General features: G+C 38.3%; 1 protein-coding gene across 1 annotated transcript in view; it reads right to left on the reverse strand.

Moving 5' to 3' along the window:
- The window catches only part of IMPG1 (interphotoreceptor matrix proteoglycan 1), a gene marked incomplete at both ends in the record, with an annotated part of 144678 nt that extends 133650 nt beyond the window's left edge, over positions 1 to 11028 (reverse strand). Inside the window, one exon of the mRNA XM_080934311.1 lies at positions 10962 to 11028. Within this exon, the coding sequence (XP_080790437.1) occupies positions 10962 to 11028 (67 nt within the window). The remainder of the gene's footprint in view (positions 1 to 10961) is intronic.
- Positions 11029 to 18742: the final 7714 nt, after the last annotated feature.

Consider the following 18742-nt stretch of genomic DNA (forward strand, 5'->3'; position numbering starts at 1 on the left):
CTTGCTATTATTGTTCAAGAAAATATTCTTAGTCATACTAACCCCCCCTCTTTTCTGAGGTGAGTTTGTGTGCATCACAGATTTGTGCAATTCCACGGAGGTCAGGAAAGGTCACTGGCTCCACTGAAATGGGCATTATAGGTGCTTGTGAGGTGCCTGGTGTGAGTCCCGGGAAATGAACCTGGGTCCTCTGTAAGAGCAATATAGGCTTTAGCCACCCCAGACCGTCGCTCCATCCCCGGAAAATGCTTTTATCAGAGAATAAGAATACCTTGTCATAAACCCTACAGGTTGAAGTTGAAGCAATGTCTAAAGTTTTCAAGAAAAATGTGTATTTAAAAGCTACAGTTAAGAGTCACTTCAATATTTTTACAGGAAGAAGTAAAAGTAGAGAATGTGCTCTGCTGAATATCTATGCACGAGTTATATGTCTGTGCAAGCTACAGCAATGTGATGTTGGACTGGAGAATAAACCTGCAATGTATGGCTTAAGCAGGTACATAAAGAGGAGGCAAAGAGCAGAGGGGAGTAGAGTAAGTTCCCGATGTGTGAGGCTAAAACAAATGATTGCAAACAGCAAAGCTTACTTTTGACTTTACATCAGTCCTGCACACATGGGAGAGGGAGGGAGAGAGGGATGTTAAGCACTGCCTCAGAAATGTGGAGAACCAACTATACGCATATGTATGTATGCATGCATGCATGTGCATCACTTATGTGCCTGGTGCTCCTGGAGGTTGGAAGAAGGTATCAGATCCCTTGGGACTACTATTATAGATGGTGTGATCCATCATGTGAGTGCTGGGAATCACACTCAGGTCATCCAGAAGAGCAGTCAGTACTGTTATGTAGAAATAAATGCTGCAAACTGGGATGATATTTAAGATAGGTGGCTGCAAAGGAATTTTATAAGAATTTCTCAGTAAGAAAAGAGAAATGGGCTGGAGGGATAACTTAAGGCTTAAGAACACGAGCTGCTCTCACAGGGGATCTGGATTCAGTTCCCAGCACCCACATGGTCTGTAAGTCCAGTTCTAGGGGATCCAGTGCCCTCTTCAGGTCTCCACAGTTATAAGTGTATTTCCCTCACATACATGTAGGCAAAACAGTTGTACATATAATATAAAAATGAAGAAATTAAAATCAATGATAGACAACCCAAACAACTGAGTTAAAAATGGTAAGATACTTTCTCAGAGAGAACACACAGCATATCTAGTGCATGGGAACATGCTGAATGTCATCCGTAACCAGAAAAACAAAAACCTGAAGACCTAGAGAAGCATCATCTATACCGTGTCATCCCATCCCATTAGTATCAACAAATAAGACATTTTATTTGACAAAATCGAAAACACAACAGTCAGTACCAAATGTGGACAGGAATTTAGGACAAAAGAGCCCTTACCAAGGTTGGTGGGTGTATAGATAATTCAGATTTAGCAAAACTGTTTGGCTTTTATTATACAATTGAAACTGTGCACATTAATAACCCTTCTCCAAGGACACATTGCAGGGAGGGAAACACAGACAAGGTGGTCACACTTTTGATATTGTGGATGATACAGCAATAAATGTGGCAACTGCAGGTGTCTGTGTGAAGTACTGACTTCAGCTCTGTGTAGATGAAGAATCAGAAGGATAACTGTCCTACAGCAATGCTGTTTAGTTACTGGCTGACTACCATATTCTTTATAATGGCTGGTTCCAGTCTGCCTTCCTGCCACCAGTGTACCAGGGGCTTTTTTCTCCACATCTTCACTAGTACTTGCTTTATCTTGACTTTTTGAGAGTCATGTGACTTGTGTGAGGCTTTATCTCCTGTCACTTGTGCTCTGATATTTCTCCAGATGGATCATGGTGGACTCTCTCATGATGGTCATTTCAATGACTCTGGAAACATTTCCATTGAGGAAGTTTCCCATTTTAAAAATTTAAGCTATGTTAGTTGTATTTTTATTTATTTATTGCTAAAGCCTTGTGGAAGTTCCTTAACAATTTCAGATACTTAGCCATTTTTGTGTCTATGGTTTGCTAATATTTTCTTTTAGTTCATAGGACACATTTTTTGTTCCTCTTGCTAATCCAACTGGTCTGCTTTTGTTTGTTTCCTGAGTGAATGCTGAGGTATACCCTTTCCAAATTAAAATCCTTGCTAAGACAAAGTAAAGACTCTCCCTCCTGTGCTCTCTTCCAATAATTTCGTACTTCAAATCTTTTAAGTTTTTAACGCCTTTGAGTTGACTACTGCATGTGCTACGAAATGAAGGTTCGCTATCTCTTGTGTATAGTCTCAGCCTTCTTCTCTTTGAATCATCTCTTCATAGGCTCTGATCTCTATAGGAGACAGAGATCCATTTCTCCTTTTAATTTACTTTTTGGATCTACTTCTTATTGTCTTAGAATTTTTTTTTTTTGGTGCTAAGGACTTTTATTATTCATGATGAAACAGTGTTCATTATTCATGAACACTGGAAATACAAGTGAACTGTTACGGTTCTTGGGGAAATCTTTTGAGGAGATGGCTTAGACTTCACCTCTGTCAGCCCTTGACTCATGGAGAGTCCTGTGGTTCTCGTCCTGTGCTCTCTGAGGATGGTTGTATGAGATTAGCACTCAACAGAACTTTTTGAAAGGCATTCTACTTTGCTGCTTCATTTACTACTTTCTCTTGTTTCTGGTTCTCTGAAAATACACTTTCCAAGGAAGAACTTGGACCTATCACAGAGACATTTATGGATGACAGATGAATAAATATTGAAACGTTTTATATAGCCTTAGTGAAAGCTTTCCAAATAAGAAGACCTACATAAAATGACTCTAGCAGGAATGTGAACTGTCTCTGTAAGGCCAGAAAGGAAGAAGACTCACTATAAAGAGTTCAGATGATAATTTTTTGGCTTTATCTTTTAAATTACATTGTGTTATTATTTTTATATTGACAGTTAAAGCTTAGTTTGTTATGTGGTATTTTGGTAGGTATATGTTGTGAAATGACTAAATATTTGTAACTTAAGTGCACATATTATATAGTTTTTATTTATATCTACCTATAGCATTTTTCGAAATTATGATGTCTTTTGAACTTTAGTCACATTATATATTTTGACTCCCAAATGCATTCCTCCTATCTAACAGAAAATTTTGAACAATATCTCTCCATACTTTGATCTTTCCAAATGTCCTAGCCTCTGGTAACTGTCATTTTGCAGTCAACCTCTGAGTGCTGCACAGACCACTGAGCACATGCATTTTAGTGCCTAGCTTGTTTCACTTAACACACTGGTCTTCAGATTTATCCATGTAGTTGCAAATATCATGATTTCCCTTTTTGTACTGATGAATAGTACGCTGATATGTAGGTATACCACATTTATTCATCTGTTCATCTGTTGCTGGAAGTATAGGTTGTTCTCATTTCTTAACTACAGGAGATAGTACTGACAAAGCAAGGAAATGAGCAGGGGGATTCAGATACCTGTTCTGACACAGTCATTTCACTCTTTTCTATTGTATTCATTCTGTATGCATTGGGAAGGCTTTGGAAATTCTATTCTTACCTTTGTTTTTATTAAAATTTGAAGCTGGAGAAGGTAGTGGGCCATGAATAGTAAAGCTATAGTATATAGTTACTAAATAACCCCAGCAGATTGAGAATAATCTCCTGAAGTTCCACAATATGGTGACCTAAATTTCATCCTTCCAGAAAACCAAATTTATGCTTAAACTTGGCTGTGTAGGTGAATCACCCAGGTAGCTTGGACAATTATTACATCTTAGATACTGCCTTGAACCGAAAAGAATTATAATCTTCAAAACTCGAGTCCAAGCATTTCCTTTCTCACCGCTGAAAATCATTTATGAACACTGTTAGCCCAGGAGAGGGGGAATGGAAGGCCCAGGTACTATGGGAACTGGAGTTAAAAACCGCAGGGAGTAGGTGAGAATAACTTACTTGTGCATTAGCAAAAGCTGAAAATTATTGCATTCCCTTCGAAACAAAAGAAAATGAGAGGCGTTCAGATAGATTCAGAAGCACTTTGGAGTAGGAAGAGACGGATCAAATGACTTCAGTTTTCTCATCAGGTAGGAGGGGTGACGATGTGAAGGCGGGAGTCATCAGAGTAGTTCTGAGAATCAGCCTTCAGTGTGTGTTTCTGTAGCAGATGCTTCACGAAGTGCTTTAGCACTTTGAAGCAGACCCTGCAATCTTCGTTTCTATTTTATAGATGAAGAAACTGTAAAATTGCTCATTGAGCAATTTGCTCGGGTCGTGTAGTAAGCGACAGAGTTGTTCTGCAAGGAGTCAAGCTCTGCTGCTGACTGATCTGTGGGCTCAGGGCGAGAGGAGGCACTGAGAATAATCGGGACAGGGCAGTGGCTCTCCACCTTCCTAATGCTGCAGCCCTTTAATAACAGTTTCCCATGTTGTGGGGATCCCCAGCCATACAATTATTTTCATTGCTACTTCATAACTGTAATTTAGCTACTGTTAGAAATTATAACATAAACTTCTGCTTTCTGATAGTCTTAGATGACCCCTGTAAAAGTTGTTTGACTCTGAAAGGATCACAACTCATAGGCCGAGAACTACTGTGCTAGGCACTCTCAGGGACTCACAGGCAGTATGAAGACGGGCTAGCTTGATGTGTCCTGATAGGGCAATAATTCATGCGGGGTTCGCGGATGGTCTCTACTTTAGGGGGCTCTCTAGTTACAACTGTCAGCTTAAGAATGGGAGCACATTTTCTCAAGTGAACTAACAAAGTAAATGTTATCTAGCCAGAAGGTTAGCGGACATTTCTCTTTCATGGACAAGAAGACTATTGATAAGGATTCTAGAGATGACTAGAGCATGTTAGGTTCACGAGGAGCACACTGATGAACTCCAGCAGGCAGAAGAAAGAGCAATGACCAAAAAAAAAAAAAAAAAAAAAAATGTTAAAAATGTTCTAGTCTCCAGAAGTAAAACTGCATTGCAAAACTGAAGGAGAAGCTCTAGAGTGATGGGAGGAATAGTGTTACTTTGGGTTTTAAAGAACATTTCCACTGTGCCAATATCCACCAGTGACCACCTTTACATAACGCTACAATCTAAGTAATTCACTTAGCACTGAGACTTTATTGTAGGTGCTTAAGATAGCACTCTAAATTTTCCTTTGAGGAATTCCAAACATCACTACTCTTTTAAAAGAATACTAGGAGTCCTAAAACAGAATCTTCCATGTTCTGGGTAGACCTGAAGAATATTATTGTCAGGGTCAACTTGAAGGATATGACCATCAGGATGGGTCTGAATGGCGTGACCACCAGTTCTGAGATTATTTCAGACAACAGATGTTATAAATGGCCCAGAAATATATGCTCTTTTTAGCAGGAAATTCAGCTTTTGAGTTTTAATAATAATAAAAAAACCCACACTAGTTCCATTCTTCAGTGTTTCAGGGACGCTATTATTGAACTAAATAGATACAAGAGAGGACCCTTCACAGTCCTCTTTTCCATATCAAATGAATTTAGGAATATTACTTAACAGTCTGTCTTTGGTTCCCAAACACAATGGAACACGTTGCTTGTTACCCATTGAACTCCTAAGAAGTAAGACTAATTAAGATCACTGTGAGTTCTCAGTGGATGACCCCACAAAGTTAAGTAACGGCTACTATTTATTAACTTGGTTACTGTCAGGAAAGTGTTTTGATCTGTGTGTCCAATGAAGCAATCACAATGCTAATCTGTTTGTACATCAGCTGAACACAAATTGTTTATAGATGCAGTAGGGAAAATTTCAAAGCAGATACACTAGTCCAACACAAGCTATTTTCTGTGTGATGTTAAAGCCCTTCTAACATGGAAACTTTTCATGAATTATGACTTCTCCCCACAAAACTCCTTTTCTTTTAGCTCCCCTTAATTCTTCTGGTGCAATTAGGAAAAGCGTGACAGAATGTGGATACATAAAGAAAACCATGTGGGAATGAACACGAATGGATTTGCAAAGGCATGCAGAAAAATGCTGTTTCCTTAAAACCCATGAATGTAAACGGGGAGGTACCTATGTGAAAACCCAAGTGCAAAGCCTTTCCTTGCTGTTCTTAGCTTCTTCACATTCTGCTTCTATTTGCTATGCTTGGAAGTACAGTCGTCAGGGCATTTTCAGAAGATGGTGTACAATGCAGTTCTAAGCTCCCTTGCAGATTTCCATATGTGATTTTCCTTACCCTGGCTATACCAGCATCCTTGCCGATTCAGTGCAACACTGCTGTGTGTGCAGGTTGCCCAGACCTATTCCAAAGAACAGGTCATGTTACTTTATCCTTCTGATTCCACCTGTCTGGGGCCTCCTGTTTTGTGAGCCTGGACTCCTAATCTTGGGTGAACTGATCTTTGCTTGTGAGCTGAAGCTCTGTGGTTGCTGAGACTGTCTACTCTGGAAAGTTGAACCTCACAATCTGGTTGGAAGACTTTTCTTCCTTTCAAAAATCTGATCAGTATTCATTCTTGTAAGGGTTTGAAAACTCAGTTCTCGTCCCATGACTGCATAAGTGTCTGTTCTGTCCTTAAGCAAGAAGAGACAGTGTGGGTCGTGACCTGTCACTCAGGAATCTGAGGCTTCCCAGTGCAGTGAAGTCAGCACCCCACCTCTTTTTTTAAAAAATGCTTTCGGCAAACACAGGTGCTGAGTATAAGGAAAACCTAGAAACTGCCCTAAAAACAAAACAAAATAAAACAAATCTTTGTTTCTGATATGAATTATTTAACAGTAGCATAAAACTTGCCAAAATTATCACGGCAGTAAGATTGATAAAATCAGAATTTCCAGGGATGCTTAGAACTGATATTTACAGACCTTGCGTCCAAAGAATCAGGTGGCATAGGCTCAAACTACCTTCCAAGTACAAGTGTGACCAGGGGTACAAAGTATAGGGGGCCACATGGCAGCAATTGCTTTTTATTCTTAAAGCAAACATATAATCTTGCAACTAGTTTCAGACTTGTCACTTTGCTGGTTCATTGACCATAAGTATCTTCAATTTTCACAGCCTTGACAGAAGGGCATTTTGCAGATATATTAGTGTGACATTAAAAAAGTCTGCCTTGAAACTTTTGAATTCCAGACATAAACACAAAATACAGTAGCTGTAGTTACTGTGACTGCCGTTGGGCAGCCATCTCTTGAGTACAAACGGCACTATGTTCTCTGTCAATGCAGTTCTGAGGAGGCAAAAGGCCTTCCGGATAATTTCCTAATACAAGAATGTCCCAGTAGGGTAGGATTATCAAGAAGTGGAGTATCTTCAAATGCAAATTTCCTGACATTTCCAGCGACTAGAACAATTACCCTACCTTGGTGGACTAATAATGGCATAGTTAAAGGTTTCATTTCAAGTAATCCAATGTAATGCACAAGGCATGTGCTACTAAGATAAACACCATTTTCATTCTAGGACTTGCCAATGGAAACTTTTCTCTCCCCTTCCTCCCACACACTGAATGCCACAGACAATTAATTGAAATTCTTTATGTGAAATGGAGAAGTGAGTGCACCGTGTGTGCCTTGCGTGCTTCAGATGAACCCGCACCCCTCCCTCTTCCCGCTGCGCTGCTCAGACATTGCCGGAGCCTGGAGCTTTGCCAAGGCCTCAGTAAGCCTGTTGGCACTTGATGCCCCAGGGAGGAAGGATACAGTGGGGTGGGAGTACCCTCTCTGAGGCAAAGGGAATGGGGGAAAGAACTCTGTGAGGGAGAACCAGGAGTAGGGGCAACATTTGCAATATAAATAAAATAATTAATATTAATATTAAAAAAATAAAGTAACTAGTCATTGAAACTTTGAGTGCTCTTTGGTGCTACAACAATTTCAGTTAATGAACATTTTGAAATCCAAACCTTTTTTCCTTCCTTTCTTCATTTTTTCTTTCCCTCTTTCCTCCCTCCTTCCTTCCTTCCTTCCCTCCCTCCCTCCCTCCCTCCCTCCCTCCCTCCCTCCCTCCCTCCCTCCCTCCCTCCCTCCCTCCCTCCCTCCCTCCCTCCCTCCTTTCTTTCTTTCTTTCTTTCTTTCTTTCTTTCTTTCTTTCTTTCTTTCTTTCACTAAATTCCCATGGAAAAGCTATATGCAAATCTGCAAAGCTTAAAAGGAATCCTTTTGAACTATGAACATACTTCTGGTTTATTTTGTGTCTACCCCATCTTTGGCTGCACAATGAACACACAGTGGAGTCAAATTGAAAAGAGTCACTCAAGGGCATAGAAAACTCTTTAAAAGCAATTTGTTAATAGGAGTGAGATGCTATAGAATGTTCATACTTCATTCAGTCAATATTATTTAGTGAATTTATGCTGTCTTGAATGAGTGGCTTACACTCAGATGTACTTAGTGAAATTCTTGTGTGTGATAAAATAACTAGAAAAACTTAGTTCGGATATTCAAGAAATCAAACCTTGACATTTATATCGAAACATTATGTAGACATTTAAACAAAGCTGGGCAAACCTAGATAGCAATATAGAAATTCAGATATTTTGACCCAAGCTGCCAAAGCCTCGTATAAAATTCCTGTAGAAGAAGAATAAATCTTTAAAAACCGAATACACACATCGAGAAAAAAACTGAGAAAATAAATGTGACCATGGAGGGTGTGTTGTGATGGATGTAATAGGAGTAATTAAAAATATCTACTTATTTTGTGAGTGATTATCAATCAGAGATAGTTTCTGGACCAGGAATGGGGCCTGTCCTTAGGATACAAACTACTCCTAAGGACAATGCCCATGCCTAGCAGTAGATGACCAACACAAAACAAAGACAATGGCATCGTTAGAGGTTCTTTGTCTCATAATGCTTGGCCAAGGGATTTATTTATTTACCTCCCAGTTCCTCTGCATATACATTATGGTTTTGTGTGTTAGTGGGATTCCTGGGTGTGTGAATGTGCATGTCTCTTATGTGTTTCTTGTGTTTTATTCCTGAGGCCCTTTTTCCTGATTGATTGTTTTGCCCTATTCTGTTTTGCTTTATTTTGCTTTTGTTTTTGTCTTATTTTATTATTAGCTCTTAGATGCCTGTTTATTTTGTTTATTTTTCTAGACAGAGACAGAAAGATGTGGATTTTGATAGGAGAGCAGGTAGGGATAGAGGAGTTGGGGGATGAGAAACCATAATTGGAATTGTATGAAAATCTATTCTTAATAAGCAAGAAATAGAAAATTTTTATTATTTTTAAACTTGCTAAGTTGTCTTTACAAATAGAGCTTGAATTTAGTGTAACACCCAGATTCTGAGCTTCATAGGTCCTTGCATTAAATGCAACCCTTTCTTTCTTTTCTCAAGCTATCACGGGGTAAATATCCTCATGGTTGTTAGAGAGTTGCAAACAGGAAACCAGACTGACTGAAGACATAATTTGCAGTCAAGATACACTTACTGAAAAATATGATATCCTTATGGAATAAAAAGTCCAAAGCTAGAAGTATACTTTTCGAAATTTCTCATCTAACTAGAGCATGCTATTCTACAGAAGTAGGCCTAGCACAAATTATAGGTTTGAGGTACACTTATTTCATATAACTTAACTATTTATAATTATACTATTTCTAATTGTATATAACATCTGATACATTCAAGAATAAGAAAATAGTTCAATTAATAAATGTAGTTAATTATAAATAAGAGATGATGTGCTTGGCCAGAATTATCAAACAGATAGATCAATGTGTTTTCACCAGTTAAAGCTCAGACTATCTTGGAACAGTACTGCTTGATTCTAGTTACAACTTTCAAAATACATTTAAATATTTATATACAGCTGAAACTGCAAGAAAAGCTAAATAGCCCTCTTTTTTTGGCTGAAGTAGTCAAACATGAAGAAAACTTGGATACAAATTTTGCCCAGATTTTTTTTTTTTAAATTTCTACATTTAACCACTGAAAGTCACATTTTTCTCAATAACATGTAGGATCACAGATACTTTATGTCTTACAAATGTAATTATCTATTCCTTCATTCCAGAGATACCTTAAAACCAGATTTCAATGAAAAGGTTTACTATACCAACATTTTAATGTTCTCCTTAAAGACAATATTAATTAATTAATTAATTAATTAATTAAAATCTAACATTACTAATTTCTAACAACTTTTAAAGATGGAGTATTTGTGATTAGGCTTATTCTTAAGACAGAGTCAAACTTTCTCCAGTGGGTTTTGGGGAAAAAAGTGTTATTTTCCTAAATAAGCCTGTTTGTAGCTTGCTTTAGTTCAGACTCATTGGAAGGAATGCTGTAAGGACTGACACAATCTAGAACTTTCACTTACACTACTTGAAAACCAACCAAACACTAGGCTGATGGCTTTGTGCACTGAATCTGAACAACACAGGCTACTGTCTAGGGCAGACAACTTTAGATTAATTGTGTGCTGGCAAGAAATATATTTGATCTTATCACAATCCACTTGAATTTTAATTTCAATTTTAGATTCTATTTTCTGAGATCTTATTTGATGAGTTGGTTCCATGGGTCTACTATGATTGATACTAGTGATGAGAATTGTCATTAAATGTTTTATAACAGTAAACAAGATGAATTATCTCTACAATTTTGTTAATATAAACTGTACTTAAAACTATGTTATAACATGAAATAGTTATTACGCTATCATTTCTGATAACCATTTAGTGAATCAAATTGTCAATCATCAAGCATTTTTTTTAATACTGAAATTAGACACTATGAGTTTTTTTAAATCCTTGTATAACTTTGCATGTCCTATATAGATGCCCTACAACTCATTTATTTACATTTTCTCTTTAGATAGGGTCTCTCTCAGTTACCCAGGCTGGTCTTGACGTTTTGATTCTTCTACCCCAGTCTTCTGAGGTATTAGAATTACAGGCACATACTACTAAGCCTGGGTTAAGAAAAGAAAATTTAAAACTAAACGAATATTTAAATACCTTACCTTTGAGTCCTTGAACTTGAAGAAAAATCCAAAAGGCAAAGATAGCATGTTTAGTTTCCAAATTCATTCTGGTTCTGTGTACCGGTAATTCTGAAAAAAAAAAAAATCACAGAACAGTAACCAAAGTCACCTTTAAAAAAAGAAAATGACGGGAGTATGAAACGCAATTCAATCAGGTGGCGCAGGTGGAGTACAGATGTCCTCCCTGGCTTCCCCTGTGAAGGTGCTAATTCCTGAATATCCTGAAGCAGGTCCTCTCTAGAATAATCTGCTTACCTTCCCCTCAGGAGTAATCTCTGTTTAGGGGCCAGCTGGAGTAACCCTTATCTCTTTAACCTCTGGAGGAACATTTGTCAGCCAGTGTTTCCAGACAGACCTCCTTTTCACTTACAGGTTACCATGACACACAGGGCTGGTGCAAGTCCTTCCACAGGCAGGAGAGGCTGATGGTTGAGGTTTTAAAAGGACCTGTCTTAGGAACAGCCACTTAGGCCTCCATTGCTATTCCTGGAGTGTAAGGAATTGTTCTACACAGGAAGAAGAACTATCTGTGTCTGTTCCCTCCCAGAACTGCTATCTAGAAGATTTCTCTATCTGCTGTTACCTGCAAGTGATTTTTTCATTTAAGTTTTAATCTGTTATGCACTGAGTTGAAGAAATCAGCATATTCCTGTAAGGTCTGTGAGGAGTGGTCACCTGCCTAATACTGACTCCCTATAAAGAACTACTTTAAGAGATATTTATTTTAAGTACAGGCGTGTGGCAGGGGGTGTATGCAGATGGGCACAAGTGCCCAAGGGATTTAGAAAAGAACATCAGATTCCGGAAACTGGATGGGTGGTGTCTGACATGGCTGCTGGGAACAGTACTTGTGACATCTGGAAGAGCAGCAAGGACTCTTAACCACTGAACCATCTCTGTAGTCCAAAAAAAAAAAAAAAAAAAAAAAAAAAAAAAAAAAAAAAAACCAAACAAAACAAAACAAAACAAACAAACAAACAAAAAAAAAAAAACAAAGTCTTTCAACTAATTCTTCAAGTGTGGTTTTTCATGCTTCTTTCTCACGTACCCTCATGCCCTCCCCCACTCTCAGGATTGAGCTCAGGGCCTCTTTCATGGCAGACAAGTGCTCTTCTGCTGAGCTTCAGCTCAAGCCCCATTTTTATTTGGAACTAGTTTAATTCTATAACTAACCTGAAGTTCTTGTTCTAGGGTGTTACTAAGAACAGATATTGAGAGTCTGTCTCCTTCTGCACAGAATCTTTCCACTCAAGTAAGCTGCTTCAGTAGTGTGCTTTGTAGTTTATTAGATATTTAGTTTTATACTCTTGTGACTATATGCGTGGTATGCATAGTTGAACCCTGAAGCTGCAGGGAGTAATATGTACGATGCTCTAATATTAGTCCTGCCCATAGATTAGTTATATTAACATGTCTACATTATTATTATTGTTATATAGCTATCACATAATAATTATTATTAACATGTTTACAAAGGTAGGATTTGAGCTCAAAGAATCTGATCCAAGAGTTTATACTTAAACATGTTTTAAAGTGGTACACGGTAATTGTATGTATTTATGGGATACAGAGCACTGTTTTCACACTTGCTTACACTATAATAATCACATCAGGATAATTGATATATTAATCACCTAAGACATTTTATCATCTTTCTATGTTGGCAGGATTCAAAATCTTCACTACTAGTGGTTTTGAGATTATATATTTAATTACTGTCTGCCATCGTTACCCCACTGGAGTATAGAACATTAGCTTATTTGTACTTTGGATTCCCAACCATCTTTTTTAGAAACCTGCCTCTGCTTTCTCTGTAACTAGTCTCTGTACTAGCAGCTTTTATGGTTTTTATTTTGCTTCTGCAGGCCGGTGATAACACAGTATTTGTCTTTCTGCCTGACTTATTTCATTAACTTAATGTCTATCAAGAGCATCCATGTTGCCTCAGAAAATAGAATTTCACTCTTGTTTTAATATAAAGGGTATATGCCCTAGCCTTTACTCATACTGTCATGTATTTCTATCTGTCTGTCTGTGTGTGCCTCTCTCTTTTATATTCATTAGCTGGAGAGTTATTTCAGTGGTTAAGAGCACATTCTGCTTTTACAGGGAAGCCAAACTTGTTTCCCTGCACCAATATTAGGTGGACAACAAGCTATGGCTCCATCTCCATGGAATCCAATGTCTCTGACCTCTAAGGACATTCACACCCATGTACACACATGCACACACTTAAAATTAGTAATTTTAAGTTATTTATTTTATACACAAAAATAATAAATTACCTTCCATGTACCTAAGATATGCAAAGTTTACCAGCACACAGCCAAATGCTTATGATAGCTCTCTCGCCTGTGATCTGAATCTTAATTTCCTATCATTGTTCATAGTTGTTCATATCTGAGGTCTTCCATGGGTGCTCATTCTGGGATGTCTTTCTGCCTCTATCCTGTGTTGGGTCCTTGCCATCTGTATTCGCATTACTTTTTTTTTTTTTTTTGTTTTTTTGTTTTTAATCTAAACCCATCTTTTAGATCATGGTCCTTTGAAACTGGAAGCTCATAGAGGAGAAATTTAGGATTTTACACACTTAACTCATTCTCACCTACCTTTGAATTCAAAGTATGAATTGATATGAAGGCTCTAAGTTGTAGATAACATTCACTTAGAATGCTGAAGGCATCTGTTTTAGTAATCCTAAAATGTTCTTACTGTTGCCCCCTTTTCCCATTGTCTCCTGTGTCCTCATACACAAAATACTTTTCACATAGTTTTATTGCAGGCATCCAGAGGTAATAGAGCTTAGTGAATTTTTTTTTTCTTGCAGGTATCTAGGGGTAATAGAGCTTAGTGGATGTTTTCCTGCAGATATCCAGATGTAATGGAAAATAATGGGTATTTTGTTCTCTTTAACTCCAAATTATTTTGGTGCTCCTTAAGAAAACTGTTATCCAGTTTGTGAAGAATGATTCTCATTGCAGTGTTTCTGGGAAGGAGAAATAAATGGTTATTTCGAAATAGATATGTAGAAACTTCTCTTGATTTTAGTATCTTAAGATTTTCCCATTTTAAAATTCAGAATTTAGTAGCTAATGTCAATAGCTGCCACTTAGGAAACAAGCAAGAGTGATAAATACCCACAATCCTTGAAACAATGCTTTGGGATGTGTCAGTTCTTCCCCTAAATGCGGTAGATCTAATCATGGGTCACAGCAATTAACCCAGAGGTGTTTCTTCAAGATGGCAGACTGTCAACAGTAATCACACATTCTTAGAGAGGTAAACTTCCTCCTTCCACGTTGGCAGAATTTCACTGGTGCATTTACAACATACAAGGGAAGGTGCAAAAGTCAAATGTATTCCTTCATCAGCAATCAGTAGACACATGTGAGACATGATTACTTGTCAGCCAAAATAGATATGGTTTTTGAGTTGCTACTAACAAAGCCACATTATGTAACTATATACACACATATGCATGACTGTTTGCTATACCCTCATGAGTAAACTCCTCGTTTCATTTCTATGTTATAGAATCGGGAACAGAGGACCAGCAATGATGAGCAATTATTCAAACATGGAGCTAGAAGCAGAAAACATTGAACATGAAGCAGAGCCTGCAACTGAGATCTGAGTCTAAAACCCACATTGTCTTTGCTGTTCCTCAGTCTGTTCCTGCTATAGGGAAAGTTTGCTGAGAAGACAGCTGACTCACACTGGACAGAGCAAGATCGAAGCCATTCAGAACGCAGGTTCACACCTCAAGTTGTTGGCTATTCCTTCACATTGCATTGATCAAATAGGCAGGGTAGCTATGTATGAATCTGTGACGTTTCTGTCCCTGAATCCATGCTATTTTTTCTTAGGTAGAAGGACAGCTATTCTGAATGGCCTCAGTTCCTCTTGGTCTATATTGTTGACTATTGCTTTGTTTTTCTGTTTCAGAAAGGTAGAGGGGATTCTCGAAGTCTTTCTATGATCAGAAAAATGTGTGATTAATCAGGAGTAAAAAAAGCATTCACAAAGAGATAGGTCATCTGTGCCCTGAGATTACATGTGCCATGTGGAATGAATATGACCTCTGACAAATCCAACACCATCAACTATACCTCTGGACTGAATTCCTGCTGTCCTTACTAATAAAACATTTACTCTGCCTAGCTCAGAGGGTTTCCTTTGCACTGTTACTCGGGTCTCTGGGAGGGGAGAGACATTATATGGAAAGAAATACACAGAGGTCACCCTGTTTGGAATGTCATTGGGGGCTTCCAGTTTCTCAGTGCCACAGCTGAATCCATCCATTCAAGCTATTAACTGAAGAATGAAGTAAGATGGGCTACTTGAAGTATGAAGAGAGGAAGGGTCAGGGATTGACTGCCAAACTCTGACTGCATTAAGGCAGCAGTAGGGAAGCGACTGTAGGTTGTAATATGGCAGCTTTGAGTCTAGCATCTTCTTCCACCCTTTACGTTCTCAGAAAAGTTTTGCTTACCCCGGCATGGGACTGCTCAATGATTCTTCTCTTGTGGAGGCAAACAGGCCACACTTCCTTACAAGGCTGCGAGCCTTAAGGCATCCCCCCATCTTGCTTCCCATTCCTTTTCAAGCCTTTGGTAAGACATGACTTCAGTATAAACAGAGTTATTCTCTCTGTGTAAAATAGAACTGAGCACTAGAAAGACAGAAAAACAAACAAAAAAAGGGGGGGGGGCTAAGGGGATCAATAAGATGTTATCAGGTTACCTGTGATGCCGTCTATATGTGATTCAAAAGGGCATAATAAATAATGCATATTTTAAACACAGAGAGTTTCATCAGTAACTTAAAGTTTATTGACATTGAAACCCAGTTTTAATGATGCAGTGAATGGTCAGCACAGCATTGTGCTGTGGAGAGAAAGGAAGTGGTTGGTTGGGAATGACTCAGTAGTAGTAGTAGAGCACTCACCTAGCATGCATGGGGTCCTGGTTTTGATCTCCCACCTGCCCCCCACACACCGAGCCCTCCCTATCTCCACAAATGAGGAAACACTCTTGAATTTGTGACAGAGATGAGTTCATGGGGCTATGGAACTGTTTACAGCAAAATAATTTGGTAATGAAAAAGGAGTGGTAAATAAGATTAAAAAGAAACCCCATAGTCTGGTGAGAGAGAGAGAGAGAGAGAGAGAGAGAGAGAGAGAGAGAGAGAGAGAGAGAGAGAGAGAGAGAGAGAGAGTTGTGTATTTGTGGGAGGGAAGGAGAAATGAATGAAAGAAAGGAGAGGAAGGATGGAGGAGAAAAGAGAGAAGGGAAGAAAAGAAAGAAAGAATGAGAGAAAAGAAAGAAAAGAGAGAGACAGATACAGAGGGTAAGACAGAGACAGAGAAAAACAGCACAAGATTTAAACTGCTTAGTCTTTTTTTATAATATAAAAATTTATTTTTCCCTTACAACTTTATTTTAAAAAAACAGAGATACATGTACAGATTATTAGAAAGCATTTTAGTATAAAGCTATATGAACATATCTTTGTCAGTACTCGATTTTTTTAAAGGTTTGATAGTATGCATTGAAATCTTACTACTAACAATGATCATAAAGTGTATGTAAAACAAAACGTAACATGAAAATACTCAAAGTTTTCTTTGTGTGTAAAGATTAAACACAATGACTTTTAAATATCAAAAATTGCCAAAAGGCTATCTTCTTAGCTCTTGCGTTATTAATGATTTAAGATCTAGGTGTACCCCACTCTAAGAGGGTGCTATACACTTATTATTGTTTTTTTTCTAAGAAGAACTGAGGGTGCCATTTTTTTTGAGCTTCATATGGTCTGTGTAAACTGCTTAGTCTTACCAGGACATTTTTGCTTCATTTGGTGTGACTTAGCACTAAAGTGGATGCTTACTCTAGTAGTACACAATCTACAACTAACAATGCACACAGAGATAAGGAGGAACATAATCAATTCGGCATCTTTTAGATGTTAGCTGGACACTTTGCCTTAGTTAGAGTTTCATTGCTGTGAAGAGACACTATGACCAAGGCTACTTTTATAAAGGGCATTTACTTGGGGCTGGCTCACAGGTTCAGTCATTATCATTACGGAGGGATGGATGCATGACAGCAACCTGACGGACATCGGGATGGAGAAAGAGCTGAGAGCTCTACTTCTGGATCCAAAGGCAGGCAAAAGAAGACTTCTGTGCTTTCTCTCATAAGGCAGCCAGGAATATCTTTTACAAAAGGGGCAGAGCTTGAGCCTAGGAGACCCCAAGTCTACCTGCACATTGACACACTTCCTCCACATAGCCACACTTATTTATAACAAGACCACACCTCCTATTAGTGCCACTTCCCATGAACACACACACACTCCCCCCACAAACATACTGAATACAAGTTTATGTTTAAATGGCACATGTAGAAGAAAAATACTGCTGTTTCTGACTTTCTGAGCCTGACTTACTTGCCTAACAGACTTCTAGCTGTATCTCTTTCCTCTCAAATGCCATTATTTAACTTTTCTCTATGGCTGCATTGAATTTCATCATGAATTTGCTGGTTGATGAACACCTCGGCTGGCGCATTTCCTGGGTGTTTGGGTCATGCACCTGTAAACATGGACATGCAGCAGTCTCTGTGTTGTCTTAAAAAACTTTGAGTAGGTGCAGGTGGTACCGTTGGGTCACGTGGTATTTCTGCTCATTATCCACTGCAATTTCCACAGCAACTATAGAAGTTTATCTTCCCACTGTGAATGTGGGCTTCTCTCTCCGCATCCTCATGTATTCACTACTTGTCTCTTCACAGCAGCTCCTCTAGGGAGGAGTTTTAGCTTGCATTTTCTTGATGACTAAGCTTGTTGGATTTTTTTTTCTAAGAATTTATTGACCATTTGTATCCCTCCATTTGAGAACTTTCATTGAATGATTTGGTGTTTTGATGTTTTTAAGTTTTTCAATACTTTATAAATCATCAATATTAATTATCTACCTGATGTGTAAAAAACATCTATTTTTTTATGTTTAGAAAAATTTTGACATAATTTTGAATAGATTTTGTATGTCTTTACTATTTACTTAAGTTTCTTCAGTTTTATAGATTGTTAAGTTTGACCTCTTGATTCTCAGTTTTTGGGATATGTTCCTTGCCATCATGAGTGGGGCTCACGCTTCTATGCACATTTTAGTCCTGATGCATCTTCCCACTAATTTGCTACCTCACTATCTAGTGTTTTTAAACTTCAGGTGCCTCTCTGGGTCTTCCTTCACCCAGAGGTAGTGGCAGATCCTACCAAAGCTCCCAGGCCTGTGCTTGTTCCCTGACATCAAGGTTCTGTTTTGGTGGTTTAACTTTTAACTGTGTCAGTATTATATTCATCTGCTCTATACTTTCTGGCAGGAGACCCATCCAAATGTTCTGGATTCTCGAATGAAAGACACACATATGCATTACCATCTGAAAACCATCTTCCCAGTTCGATATTATCTTCCTATCACAACATTTGACAATAAAATTTATCTTTAAATAGTACCTGTAAATAGTCAAATAGGTTCTTACTCTGTTTCACAGAACCTCCCTCAAATTCTAGGTCATTTCTACTCTTACCTCCAGAGAGGACATCTCTGATAACACATCTGCAGTTACTCTCTACTGATCTTCCTGTCAACTCATTGTGCTTTCTTGAAGACTCAGTCCTGGGTGGAAATTATCCTATTTATGTGCTTAAGACTGAACACGTTGTTATTTCCCTTTTAACTATTTGCATTGCATAGG

Source organism: Micromys minutus (genome assembly GCF_963924665.1).
Source record: "Micromys minutus genome assembly, chromosome: 21".
Classification (NCBI taxonomy): domain Eukaryota; kingdom Metazoa; phylum Chordata; class Mammalia; order Rodentia; family Muridae; genus Micromys; species Micromys minutus.